Source organism: Chiloscyllium plagiosum, chromosome 7 (assembly GCF_004010195.1).
Source record: "Chiloscyllium plagiosum isolate BGI_BamShark_2017 chromosome 7, ASM401019v2, whole genome shotgun sequence".
Taxonomy (NCBI): Eukaryota; Metazoa; Chordata; class Chondrichthyes; order Orectolobiformes; family Hemiscylliidae; genus Chiloscyllium; species Chiloscyllium plagiosum.
The window spans coordinates 103043906-103059266 of NC_057716.1; the positions used below are offsets into that span (position 1 = coordinate 103043906).

The 15361-nt window shown below is 43.8% G+C and overlaps 1 protein-coding gene across 2 annotated transcripts in view; it reads right to left on the reverse strand.

Annotated features, from left to right (window-relative positions):
* Nucleotides 1-15361, reverse strand: part of nhej1 (nonhomologous end-joining factor 1) — a 297043-nt gene that overhangs the window by 274416 nt on the left and 7266 nt on the right. For both annotated transcript variants that reach the window (XM_043694287.1, XM_043694288.1), the window contains exon 3: nucleotides 9998-10210. In XM_043694287.1, the coding sequence (XP_043550222.1) occupies nucleotides 9998-10210 (213 nt within the window). The remainder of the gene's footprint in view (nucleotides 1-9997; nucleotides 10211-15361) is intronic.

Sequence of the window (15361 nt, forward strand, 5' to 3'; positions counted from 1 at the left end):
TAAAAGATCCCATAGAAGGGAAACAGGGAGCTTTTCAAGCAGAGCCCTGGGACAGTATTCATCCTTCACTTCCCAGAAGATTAACATGATCATTTCCATGGTGTACGTGAGAGCTTACTGTGCAATTTGGCTGCAACTGGCTTTTCAATACAATGTAGACTAGGCGTCTAAAAAGTCTTTGGTCCACTGTGACTGTGCCTGCACTTTAAAGAACCTTAGTTAGTCCCACTCCATGGCCCTCCAATAACTTTGTAAATCTTTTTCTTTTTAGATACACATCCAACTTCATTTTTCTAGCTACTGCTGAATCTGTTTCCCCACCTTCTACAGCAGAGCTTCCAAGAGCAGAACAGCTCACTGTCCAAAATCAATTATTCTCCACATCCTCCCTGTATTTTAGCAAATTGTCTCAAATCTACAGGAGTATAGGAAATGTGGCATTCACTTGTGAACTGCAAGATCCCACAAACATCGAAGGGGTGACACAGGTGATTTCTGTCTAAGTCTGAGCGAGAATTTGGAGAAGGCGGCCACTCAGCTCCTCAGGTCTCCTCTGCCATTAAATGTTGGCCAGAACACTGGAGCAAACTACACTAATCACTCTATGGTGCTTTTTACCTCTTCATGAGAGGCCAGAAAGAACCCCAGTTTAATTCTAATCTGAAGGATTGTACCTCCAACAATGCTGCACTTCTTCAGCATGGAGGTTACAACAAGCACCCCAAGCATCCCTCATGATTTAAACATGGTTCTGTTCTCCATTCGTTCAATTTATTAAAATAAGCTTGTAAAGGTGCAGGTGACCATTGTGCTTAAAACTAACATTAGCCAACACCTTGCCTAAGTAGCATCACTCTCGAGTACACACACTGTTAATATGATAACAAAGGCAGAAAAATCAAACTTACCACAATTCTCCTCTCACAGAATATTTTAAACTACTAAAAGATTTTAAAGATGCAGTAGAACAACAGAGGGCCATTAAGCTTGTCCCCTATTAATCAGGTCACAGCCAAGATGCACCTCAGCTCCATTTTCCCACCTTTGCTCCATATCCCTGAATACACTTAATTCCAACAAAGATGGCTACTGCACAGAAGGAGACCATTCAGTTCATCATTTCGTGCTAACGCTCTACAAGATCACAATTCCTTTTGTCTTTAGATAATTATTCAACTCTCTTCTGAAAGCGATGCAACATCTTTTATTTCCGATTGTTGCCACAGTCAGTTATCGGTGACAGAGTTTCAGAATGGCCACTATCCTGTGTACGAAAGAAATGCTGCCTGATTTCTCCCCCCCAAATACTTGTGCTCTAATTTTATTATACCCAGTTTCTGGATTGCATCAGCGGAAGCAGTTTCTCTCTCACTATCTAGTTATTGAATCCATTAATTATCGTAAATACCTCAATTTGATCCTATCTTCAAAGGATCACCATATATAGCCTTTTCCACCAGCATTCATATTTTAACCTCAATTCCACACTGTGTCCCCTTTATAATGTCAATATATTCCTCAAGTGCAACACCCAAATCTCAATGCCAATGGGGTGATAAAGGATCAGACATTTGGGGAAGTGGCTCACGTTTGTACACAAGCTCCTTCTGAGATGAAGCTCAGCAGTCCAATAGCCATTTGGACCAGACTGGATATGGCATCTCCCATGTTGTCAAAAGATGTGTGTGCTAATACACAAAGCCTTCTTCACAGAGTCAACATGTTCACATAGTTACATGTTTCAATACACCAAAATAGTGACAGCCATTCTCTGGCTCATTTCTTAGGGTAATGGTTTGACTAATGAGAGTAAATTTGCCTTGGTTAAAATTTAACCAAAGGTTGGCAGTTGACTGTCAGTTGTCATTAACTGAAGTACTGTGCATGGTAACACCTTTATTAATCACTGTACAACTTCCACCCAGTCAACGCTCTCCTCATATGGAACTCAACTACTTTACCTGTCCCATAGGGTGTCCTATCCAAGCTTGCAAAATGACAGTCTCAAATCACCAAAGGAGACCTATGTAATCCTGGCAGGGTTTTTTTAAAATCCATTTCACAATCATTGCACAGCAACAGTAGAAGCACATTTACCAGCCAGATAATACAGAAGAAAAGAATTTTTAAAAGCTCTAATGTAGATTTTCTGAGACATGATCTACTAAAATAAACAGGTCACAGGCAGCATGTTAAATAGTCAGTCGAGTGGAATGACATCTCAAAGGCCAGTCAGAAAAAAACCTCCAAACAATCACACTTAGTGGCCACACTATTGAAGAGTGACTGGGACTGATTTTAGGTACATTCCAAACATAAATACAATAATAATCTAAAAGTTTTACTCAGAGCTTGCAATTCACGGCGTTAAAAATAAATTCAGACAGGCCCAAAATCGAGAAATTTCTGCTGTCAAGCGATTTTGACATTTGAATAGAACAGAGTCAAGTGCCTTCAGGACAGGCAAGCGAGATGCAAAGCCAATGCCATCCCTCCAAAACTGACTTTCTACGTTGTATTAGCAACTCGTTATACCATTAACTTTCCGTCTCATGTCACAAGATACAACATCAACCTAGTCTGGAAACTATTTGTAGCTTTTACTGAACATCGCTTGTCAAAATGACATCGTCAATTTGCACGTTGAGACGTTCCTCGACTCACTGCATTTTATTGAAGAAGTCCCTGGTTTTTAATCGGGGGAATGTGGCTGCAGTCTGGGGGCCACCTGCTGCCATTTGCAGCAGCTGTGTTCATTGAGAATGCTTTAACCCACACCTTAAACACACAAGCTGCTGAGTACATAGACACCATGGACTGCAAAATACCCTGTTTGCTGCAAGTTCTGCCAGCAACCTCTTGTTATCCCTACCTCAGTAGCTGACAGTGATCCCAAAATTCATGATGTTTTGACATCATCAATCATAAAATCAAGGAAAGAAGGACAGGGAAATTCAGACTCCAATTTAGAACTCTGCAGATGGAACACAGAATTCACATCATAGAAACAGACCATTCTGCCCACAAAGTTTATGCTGGCATTTCTGCTCCACAGGACAGTTTCTACCACCATTCCTTCATCTCACTGTGAAGCAGGGTGAATTATAAAAGTATGAGATAGATAAATAAAGTTTCAGACATGGGTGGATATTCAGTATTTGTCTTGAGATGTTTGGCTCAGATTCAAACCACTGCCAAATGTCTCAAGCAGTGTTGTTCTACCCCCTAGTGGAAAACGATGGTACAACAGCTTATTCTCGGATGATCAGAAGGAGTGGGCATGCACAGAGGTCGACCTCTTGCAGATCTCCCAAACAAGTTTGCACACAACACATCTCAAATGTTTAGGAATGGCAGTGTAGTGACCATTTTACAGGACTGGGAACCTGGAGGCCTGGATTAATGATCCACAGACATGAGCTGAAATCTCACCAAGGCAGGTGGGGGAATTCAAATTCAGATAGTTAAATAAATCCAGACCAGGAGAGCGAGTGCCAGGGCGGCACGGAGCTCAGTGGTTAGCACTGCTGCCTCACAGCATCAGGGACCCGGGTTCGATTCCGGCCTCAGGCAACTGTCTGTGTGGAGTTTGCACATTCTCCCCGTGTCTGGGTGGGTTTCCTCCGGGTGCTCTGGTTTCCTCCCACAATCCACAGATGTGCAGGTGAGGTGAATTGGCCATGCTAAATTGCCCCATCGTGTTCAGGGATGTGTAGGCTAGGTGCATTAGTCAGGGATTAATATAGATGGAGTAAATGATAATCTTGTATGTCTCAATTAAGTCACCTCTCAACCTTCTTCTCTCTAATAAAAATAGCCTTAAGTCCTTCAGCTTTTCCTCATAAGACCATCCCTCCATACTAGTCAACATCCTGCTAAATCTCCTCTGAACCCTTTCCAAAGCTTCCACGTCCTTCCTATAATGTGGCGACCAGAACTGTACACCATACTCCAAGTGTGTCCGCAGCAGAGTTTTGTACAGCTGCAACATGACCTCCTGGCTCTGAAACTCAATCCCTCTACCAATAAAAGCGAGCACACCATGCACCTTCTTAACAACCCTATCAACCTGGGTGGCAAGTTGTTGGGCCAAAGGGCCTGTTTCCACACTGTAGGGATTCTATGAGTACGAAGCATGAAACTGCTGGATTATTACTGCTTTGGTAGTGGTTCACAGAAGCTTCACTAGAGTGGGATAAAAGAATTGCCTTCGGAGGAAAGGTGCGGCAGTTGAGCCCATAGTTATTGGAGTTTAGAAGAATGAACCTTTTTGAAATGTACAATGTTGAGGGAATTTGACAGAGTAGATGTTGAGAGGATTATTCACACACAGGATGAAGGCGTTCGTGGCTAGCACAGCATTTATTGCTCATCTTTAATGCCCACAACGCAGTTAAGAGTCAACAATATTGCTGTGGCTGTATTGCTGTATTACCAGACCAGGTAAGGATGGCAGTTTCCTTTTCGAAAGAACTTTGCTGAACCAGATGGGTTTTTCTGACATCGACAATAGATTCATTGTCATCGTTAGATTCTTAATTCCAAATTTTTATTGAGTTCATACTTCACCATCTGCCATGGCAGGATTCGAACCCGGGTGGAAGGGGCAATATGTGGATTCAGTGATTAATCTCTGGATTAAGTGATAATACCACTAGGCTATCACCTCCCACTTAATTCCTTCGTGAGGAATAAGTGGGCAGAATTTCTTAAGAAGGTGCTTTTCCCATTGAAGATGGAGGAGGAATGATCTCTCTCGGATGGTTATTGACGTTTGTAATTCTCTAACCCAGCATACACTCGAGGCTCACTCATTCAATATATTCAAGGTGGAGTTAGATAGATTTTGGAGTAGAATTAAGGCCACAATCTACAGCAGTGATCTCCAATCGTTGTAAGCACAGGATCAACTTTAGAATTTAAGTGCAAACCAGAATTATATGTGGAAGAAAATGGAGACTCTCGATCATGTGGCTCTGAATCAAGAGGAATTTGTTCATGCAGAGGGTGATAAAAACTTGGAATTCTCTACCACAGATGGCTGCGGCGGTGAGTGCATTCAAGACTGAATTAATTGATTTCTAGATACAAGTGACATCAAAGGATACAGGGATAGTCCGGAAAATGGCAGGGAGGTGACTTTTTTTTTTATTCATTCACGGGATGAGGTGTCACTGGCAAGGCCAGCATTTATTGCTCATCCCTAATTACCTTGAGGGCAATTAAGAGTCAACCACATCGCTGTGGGTCTGGAGCACTTCACCTGATGAAGGGGCTACACTCTGAAAGTTTGTGATATCAAATAAGCCTGTTGGACTATAACCTGGTGTCGTGAGACTTCCGACTTTGTTCATCCCAGTCCAACACCGGCACCTCCACATCTAAAGGACATGAGTGAACCAGGTGGATTTTTCCAACAATTGACAGCAGTTTCATGGTCATCATTAGGACTGCGATTTCCAGACTTTTATAGAATTTAAATTTCACCATCTGAGATAACAGGATTCAAACTCTGATCCTCAGAACATTACCTTGGTCTCCGGATTAACGGTCCGGCGATAATACGAAGAACAAAGAAAATTCCAGCACAGGAACAGGCCACTTCGGTCCCCCAAGCCTGCGCCGATCCAGATCCTCTACCTAAACTTGTCACCTATTCTCTCAGGGTCTGTATCCCTCTGCTCCCTGCCCAGTCATGTATCTGTCTAGATACATCTTAAATGATGCTATAATTCCTACCCCTACCACCTCCACTGGCAATGCATTCCAGGCACCACCACCCTCTGCATGAAGAACTTTCCACGCATATCTCTCCTAAACGTCTTCCCTCTCACTTTGAACTCCTGACCCCTAGTAATTGAGTCCCCCCACTCTGAGTAAAAGCTTCTTGCCATCCACCCGGTCTACACCTCGCAGGATTTTGTAGGCCCCAATCAGGTGCCCCCTCAACCTCTTTTTTTCTTTCTAATGAAAATAATTCTAATTGACTCAACCTCTCTACATAGTTAGTGCCCTCCATACCAGGCAACATCCTGGTGAATCTCCTCTGCACCCTCTCCAAAGCATCCACATCCTTTTGGTAATGTCGTGACCAGGACAGTATTTCAAATGTGGCCGAACCAATGTCTTATACAACTGTAACATGACTCACCAACTCTTGTGCTCAATACCCCATCCGATGAAGGAAAGCATGCCGTGTGTCTTCTTGAGCACTCTATTGACCTGCGTTGCCACCTTCAGGGAACAATGGACTTGAACACCCAGATCTCTCTGTACGTCAATTTTCCCCAGTACATTTCCATTAACTATTTAGTTCGCTCTTGAATTGGATCTTCCAAAATGCATCACCTTACATTTGTCTGGATTGAACTCCATCTGCCATTTCTCTGCCCAACTCTCCAATCTATCTCTATTCTGCTGTATTCTCTGACAATCCCCTTCATTATCTGCTACTCCACCAAGCTTAGTGTCATCTGAAAACTTGCTAATGAGGAAACCTACACCTTCCTCCAGATCATTTATGTATATCACAAACAACAGTGGTCCCAGCACAGATCCCTGTGGAACACCACTCTCCATTTTGAGAAGCTCCCTTCCATTACTACTCTGTCTCCTGTTGCCCAGCCAGTTCTCTATCCACCTAGCTAGAAAAACCTGGAGCCTATGCAACTTCACCTTCTTCATCAGCCGACCATGGGGGAACTTACCAAACGCATTACTAAAACCCATGTATATGACATCTACATGGCTTCCCTCATCAATCAATTGTTACCTCTTCAAAGAATTCTATTAGGTTGGTAAGACATGACCTTTCCTGCACAAAACTATGCTGCCTATCACTAATAAGCCCATTTTCTTCTATATATATCCTATCCTTCAATATCTTTTCCAGCAGCTTCCCTACCACTGACATCAGGCTCACAGGTCTGTAATTACCTAGATTATCCCTGCTATCCTTTTTAAACAAGGGGACAACATTAACAATTCTCCTGTCAGCCAGGACCTCACTCGTGTTCAAGGATGCTCCAAAGATATCTGTTAAAGCCTCAGCTATTTCCTCTCTCACTTCCCTCAGTAACCTGGGATAAATTCCATTCGGACCTGGGGACTTGTCCACCTTAATGTCTTTTAGAATACCCAACACTTCTTCCCTTCTTATGCCAACTTGACCTAGAGTAATTAAAGACATATCCCTAATCTTAACATCCGCCATGTCCTTTTCCTAGGTGAATACCGATGCAAAATACGCATTAAGAATCTCACCCATTTTCTCCGATTCCACGCATATCTTTCCTCCTTTGTACTTGAGTGGCCAACCCTTTCCCTTGTTATATATGATTAAAAGGCTTTGGAGTTTTCTTTAATCCTGCTTGCTGAGGATATCTCATGACCCCTATTTACCCCCTTAATTCCACGTTTCAGATTAGTGCTACATTCCTGATATTCTTCCAAATACCACAAGACCATCTCATCCTCCCCATGAATGACCAACCGTAAAGGCCGAATGGTGGAGCGGGCTCAACATGACTGACTGCTGCTCCTAATCCATTTCAAAATCTCATTGTTAAAACATACATGACGTTTAGAATGAGATAGCAATATTGGCCCATTGCTGCAAATGGCAGAGATTTCAATCTGGATGTAGGTTTGCTTGCTGAGCTGGGAGGTTTATTTTCAGATGTTTCGTCACCATACGAGGTAACACCTTCAGTGAGCCTCCGGACGAAGGCTTAGTCCGAAGAATGACTGAAGTGGTGAGGCAAAAGTGAGGACTGCAGATGATGGAAACCCGCCTCTATTCCTGATGAGGGCTTTTGCCCAAAACGTCGATTTTCTTGCTCCTCGGATACTGCCTGACCTGCTGTGCTTTTCCAGCACCACTCTGATCTAAACTCACTGAAGATGTTACCTAGTATGGTGACAAAATATCTGAAAATGAACCTTCCAGCTTAATGAGCAAACCTACATCCAGAACCTCAAACTGAGCTACAAATCTTCACAAAACTCGCTAGTGGGTTCAATGTTTTTGGTGGTATTGATCTCAGCAGGAGGGAGAACTGCCCTGTGAATCTTAATGGAAACCAAACCTTTCTTGTGTGTAGTTGATCACCAAAGCAGGTTTTGACCAACAATCATAGGCTATGTGAGTGGGGGTGGGCGGTGCTTTTAAACATGGAGAGAAGATTAATTTTAAAAGTTACTAATTTAACATCTTCAAATTTTGTATTTTGCCATTTTACCTATCTTTATTTAGTAACCCAAGGCAAATAAGTTGTGTTAAAGTTAAAAACATGCACTAACATTGGAGTAAGTGACTTCACACAAACTATCACAACTGCTCAAACATCACCTGTCTGTACTTCAGCATTCACTTTGCTCACTAGTACCACACAGTAGCAGCAGACAGCACCCTCTACAAGATGCAACACAGTAACTCATCAAGATCCCTTCAAAAGTGCCATGGAAACTAGAAGGACAAGGACAGCAGATTTATCGGAACATTATCCCCTGCAAGTTCTCATCAAATCATAGAATCCCTAGTGTGGAAACAGGCCATTCGGCCGAATAAGTCCACACCGACACTCCAAAGAGTAACCCACCCAGACCCATTCCCCCTACCTCATTCCTCTACATTTACTCCTGACTGTGCACCTAACCCACACATACCTGAACACTATGGGCAATTTGGCTTGGCCAATTCACCTAACCTGCACATCTTTGGACTGTGGGAGGAAACCGGAGCACCCGGAGGAAACCCACGCAGACACGGGGAGAATGTGCAAACTCCACACAGACAGTTGCCTGAGGCTGGAATCAAACCCGGGTCCTTGGCGCTGAGACAGCAATGCTAACCACTGAGCTTCCTCTAAGCCATGCACCATCCTGACTTGGAAATATATCGCTGTTCCTTCACTGTCGCTGGGTCAAAATCCTGGAAGTCCTCCCTTACAGCATTGCACATTGGATTGCAGTTAAATAATCAGCTCACCACCACCTTCTCCAGGGAAATTAGGGATGTGCAAGAAATATTGGCTTAGCCAGCAAGTCCCTTAAAAGAACAGTAAGAAAGTGACAACGCTGAATCACAAAGTCCTGGATGCTGGTCGCTTGCACAATGACAGGTCAGGGTTGTCAGCTTTGGTTCAAAATCAGAAGCCTTTCCTCACCTGCAGAGGAGTGAATGCTGCACCGTGGGGGGTGGGGGGTGAATGTCAACAAACGCCTTTGCAGACAAAGGTTGGAAGAAATTGAGAATTCTTTTTCCCAAATTGTAGCTTTTGAAGACTGACATTTGTTGGGCACTGGTCTTCAAGGGTATAGGACAAAAGGTAGGCAAAGTCATGAGGCCTAGATCAGCCACGATTTGATAAAATGCCAGAGAACAGAACAGCCCGGATGGTTTGAGTGATATAAATAGGCGGGGAACTTTTTCGCTGGAGAGTAGGAAATGGAGGGGTGACCTTACAAAGGTTGATAAAATCACGAGGGGCATGGATAAGGTGAATGGCAAGGGTCTTTTCCTAAGGTGGGGAGTTCAAAACTAGAGGACATATTTTTAAGGTGAGAGGTGACGTGTTTAAAAAGGGCATGACGGGCAAATTTTGTTTCCACAGAGAGAGTGGTGTGTGTGTGGAATGAACTTCCAGAGGAAGTGGTGGATGCGGGTAAAACATTTCAAAGGATGAGTTCATGAATAAGAATTGTTTGGAGGGATACGAGCCAAGCACAAGCAAGTGGGATTAGTTTAGTTTGGGGTTATGGTCAGTATGGATTGGCTGGATCAAACGGCCTGTTTCCATGCTGTACGACTCTATGCATGTCTGTTGCCCGATTTTAACATTTGATTGTATTAATACCAAATTTTGATGATGGACAGAAAAGCATCCTAACCTGCAACACTATCCAGTCATCCGTATGCCATCCTGATTAGATCTCCCTTCCATCACCCCCCTCCCCGTCCCCATCCAGCAGAAACTGGTGTGGGTGCAGTACATACCATGCCCATGGGGGCCTCTATGCAGCGGAAGGTCCAATAGAATGGCACGCCGGATAACTCGCTCCTCAAGCTGATGCTGAGCAGGTTCCGAGCTCGCTCACAGATGAAACCAGGGAGGGGATCCCCACCTCCGCCTCGCAGCAGGGGGCCGACAGCCTCACGGAGATACCGGCAGAACGCTGTTACCGGCGCCTTCAGCCGTTTGTTCAACTCCTGAGAAGACAGAATCATAGTCATAGAATCACAGAATCCCGACAGTGCAGAGTCAGGCCTTTCGGTCCTTCAAGTTCACATTGCCCCTCTGAAGAAAATCGCATCCAGACCCCTATCCTATCCCTGTAGTCCTGCATATCCCATGGCTAACACACCCTACCGACACATCCCTGAATACTACGGGCAACTTAGCAACTCCAACTGCACATCTTTGGATTGTGGGAGGAAACCAAAGCACTGGAAACCCACACAGACACAGGGAGAACGTGCAAACTCCACATTGACAGTCGCCCGAGACTGGAATTGAACCCAGGTCGCTAGTACTATGAGACACCATTGCTAACCACTGAGCCACCATGCCGACAACAGTGCCTAAGATAATGAGAAGATCCTAGAGTTGAAATGTCTAGTACAAGGAGCCAAGCATTTAAGGTGAGAGGGGGCAAGTTTCAAGTAGATGTGAGAGGCAAGAGTTTTACACAGAGAATGGGAGGAGTGTGGACCTCGCTGCCGGGGAGTGGCATTGGAGGCAGGTACGATAGAGGCGTTTAACAGACTTTAGATAAGCAAATGAATATGCAAGGAATGGAGGGATATGGAGCAAGGACAGACAGGGGGATTCATTTAATGTGGTGTCATGTTTGGCACAACATCGTGGGCCAAAGGGCCCATCCCTGCGCTGCACACTTCTGCATTCTATGCTCTCTCACCTAGATGTTGTACATTTCATAGAATTGGAGGCCATTCAGCCCATCAATCTTACATAGCTGTACGTGGAGTAATCCAGTCAATCCTGTTCCAGTACATCACCCTGCAAGCTCATTTCATTGACGTGCTTTCAGTTTCCTTGCAGAACAATTAAAAATGTCCACTAACACCAGCCTCAGGGGTATAACAAGTTCCAGAGTATTATCACTCACTGTGGAAAAAAATTCTTTCTTGCACAATCCCGTGTAACACCTAACCATCTGTGTCCCACAGTTTGATCTGCTAATGGAAACATCCTTTCTTTGTTTGTTTACCTTATCCAAAACCGTCATAACCTTGCACACCTCAATTAAACCACCCGCTCATCTCCTTGGATGCAAGAAGGACCTCTCCAGCTTCTCCAGCCTGACCTTTAATTAAAATGAAACCGAGAAATGCAGGTGCTGTACACCTAAAACACAGGAACAAAAAAAACAGAAATTGCTGAAGAAACTCAGCAGGTCTGGTTGCACCCGTGGAGAAAAAGTATAGATAACATTTCAGGTCCAGTGACCATTAAATAAAATCTTCCTCCTGTGGAACCATTGTGGTACATCACCCCTGCACCCAGTGAGTCACTGCTATTCGAAATGGAAGTGGTTCCTTTCTTTGTATATACACTGTTCGATTGCCCTTTCACAGCCTCTGTTGTGGCAGCAACACATGCATTCAATAAACAATGGGGAAAGCAGCAACCTTGGCTAGAGTTACTAAATCCCAAAAATAAATATTTAACCAAGGGAAGAGTTGCAAGCCCGCAGACTACTGTGAAAGTGCTCTTGGTAGATGAGAAACATCCAACCTACAACAAATAAAAACATGTGAGAATGCATCTCAAAGGGGTAGAGGTGCAAAACGTTCAATTCCCACAAGCTGACCTCTCTCATCTTACTGAGCAGATACAATTTGAATACATTCACAATTCGAACAATGATGGGTGGTGAATGTAGTGTAGTGCAGCGCAGATGGAAGAGGTGAGTTTAGGCCTATGATTTGCAAAGCACTGGGGGTTGCCTCCTCTCCTATCAGTTGAAGAGGGGAATAGATAAGGTAAATATCAAAGGTCTTTTTCCTGAGGGTGGGGGAATTCAAAGCTAGGTGACATAATTTTAAGATGAGAGGAGAAAGATTTAGAAAGGGCATGAGGGACAACTTGCGTACACAGAGAGTGGTTTGTGTGTGGAATGGACTGCCAGAGGAAGTGTTGGATGTAGATACGGTTACAACTTTTAAAAGACATTTGGAAAAATTCATGAATAGGAAAGGTTTGGAGGCTAATGGGCGAAACGTAGGCAGGTTGGGACTAGTTTAATTTGAAAACATAGAACATTACAGCGCAGTTCAGGCTCTTCGGCCCTCAATGTTGTGCCAACCTGTGAAACCACTCTGAAGCCCATCGAACTACATTATTCCATTTTCATCTATATGTTTATCCAATGACCATTTAAATGCCCTTAAAGTTGGCAAAGCTACTACTGTTGTAAGCAGTGCAATCCACACCCCTACTACTCTCTGCATAACGAAACTACTCTGACATCTGACCTATATCTATCACCCCACAATTTAAAGCTATTTCCCCTCATGCTACCATCACTATCAGAGGAAAAAGGCTCTCACTGTCCACCCTATCTAACCCTCTGATGATCTTATATGACTCACTTAAAGTCAACGCTCAACGTTCTTCTCTCTAACGAAAACAGCCTCAAGTCCCTCAGCTTTTCGTCATAAGACCTTCCCTCCATACCAGGCAACATCCGAGTAAATCTCCTCTGAACTCTTTCCAAAGCTTCCACATCCTTCCTATAATGCAGCAACCAGAAATGTACGTAATACTCCAAGAGTGACCGCACCAGAGTTTTGAACAGCTCATGGCTCTGAAACTCAATACCTCTATCAATAAAAGCTAACACACAATATGCCTTCTTAGAAACCATAACAACCTGGGTGACAATCAGGGATCTATGTACATGGACATAGTGTAGATGAGCAGAGATCTCTATCAAGAATTTTACCATTAGCCCAATACTCTGCATTCGTGTTGCTCCTTCCAAAGTGAATCACCTCACATTTCCACATTAAACTCCATTTGCCACCTCTTAGCCCAGCTCTGCAGCTTATCTATGTCCCTCAGTAATCTACAACATCCTTCGGCACTATCCACAACTCCTGACCTCAGTGTCGTCTGCATCTTTACTAACCCATCCTTCTACGTCCTCATCCAGTGCTGACAAACAGCACTGGCCCCAAAACAGATCCTTGAAGTCCCCCACGAGTAACTGAACTCCAGGGAGAACATTTCCCATCAACCACAATCCTGTGTCTTCTTTCAGCTAGCCAATTTCTGATCCAACTGCTAAGTCACCCTCAACCCCATTCCTCTGTATTTTCTGCAACAGCCTACCATGGGGAACCATATCAAACACTTTACTGACATCCATATACACCACATCAACCACTTTACCCTCATCCACCTGTTTGGTCACCTTCTCAAAGAACTCAATAAGGTTTGTGAGGCATGACCTACACTTCACAAAACCGTGTTGACTCTCCCTAATCAACTTATTCCTCTCTAGATGATTATAAATCCTATCTCTTATAACCCTTTCCAACACTTTACCCACAAACGAAATAAGGATCACAGGTCTATACTTTTCAGGGTTGTCTCTACTCCCCTTCTTGAACAGGGGAACCACATTTACTATCCTCCAGTCTTCTGGCACTATTCCTGTAGACAATGATGACATAAAGATCAAAGCCAAAGGCTCAGCAATCTCCTCCCTGGCTTCCCAGAGAATCCTAGGATAAATTCCATCCGGCCCAGGGGACTTATCTATTTTTACACTTCCCAGAATTGCTAACACCTCCTCCTTGTGAACCTCAGTAGCCTGTGTCTTAGTATTCTACCTGACCACATTGTCTTTTTCTACGAAAAGTATTAATTTCGCCCTCCCCTTCCCCTTCCGCTCTAACTCCACGTACAAACTTCCTACCACTATGCTTGATTGGCCCTAATCTTACTCTAGTCATTTTTTTATTCCCGATATACCTCTAGAAGGCCTTGGGGTTTTCCTTGATCCTATCGGCCAGTGACTTCTCATGTTCCCTCCTGGTTTTTCTTAGCTCTCTTTTTAAGTCTTTCCTGGCTAACCCATAACCCTCAAGCGCCCTAACTGAGCCTTCACATCTCATCCGAACATAAGCCTCTTTCTTCCTCTTGAAGAGAAATTCAACTTCTTTAGTAAATCACGGCTCCCACGCTTGACCACATCCTCTGCCTGACAGATGCATACTTATCAAGATCACACAGTATCTGTTCCTTGAATAAGCTCCACATTTCAAATGTGCCCATCCCCTCCAGTTTTCTTCCCTATCCTATGCATCCTAAATCTTGTCTAATTGCATCATAATTGCCTTTCCCCAAGCTATAACTCTTGCCCTATGGTAAATACCTATCCCTTTCCATTACTAAAGTAAACATAACCAAATTGTGGTCATTATCACCAAAGTGCTCACCTACCTCCAAATCTAACACCTGGTCAGGTTCATTCCCCATTGCCAAATCCAATGTGGCCTTGCCTCTTGTTGGCCTGTCTACCTACTGTGTCAGGAAATCCTCCAGCACACATTGGACAAAAATTGACCCATGTAAAGTACCCAAACTATAGTATTCCTAGTCAATATTTGGAAAGTTAAAGATCCCCCATAACAACTAGTTACTCTCACTCTGATGCAGAATTATCTTTGCTGTCCTTTCCTCGACATCTCTGGACCTATTTGGAGGCCTATCGAAAACTCCCAACCTCTCCTTTCCTGTTTCTAATCTCATCCCATACTAACTCAGTAGAGGAGTCTTCAAATGTCCTTTCTGCAACAGTAATACTGTCCTTGACTAACAGTGCCACACCACCCCCTCTTTTCATGACTCCTCACATACTGAAACTGTCCTTGTCCAAATGCAACAAGAACTGGGCAATATCCAGGCTTGAGTTGACAGTGGCAAGTAACATTTGTACCACACAAATGCCATACTATGACCATATCCAACAAGAGAGAATCTAACCATCACTGTTTGACCTTCAATGGCATCATCACTGAATCTCCCACCACTAATAACCTGGGTCAGAACAATACTGTAACTATAAGTGTGATTCAGAAGCTAGGAATCCTGCAGCAAGCAACTCACCTCCTGACTTCCCAACTCCCATCCACCATCTATAAAAGCATAAGCCAGGAGTGTGATGGAATACTCCCGACATGCCTGGATGGATGCAACTTTAAAAACGCTCAAAAAACTTGACACCACCCAGGACAAAGCAGCCCATTTCACTGGCATCACCGCCACAAACATCCAATTCCTCCACCATTAATGCTCAGTACCAACATGTGTACCATCTACAAGTTACA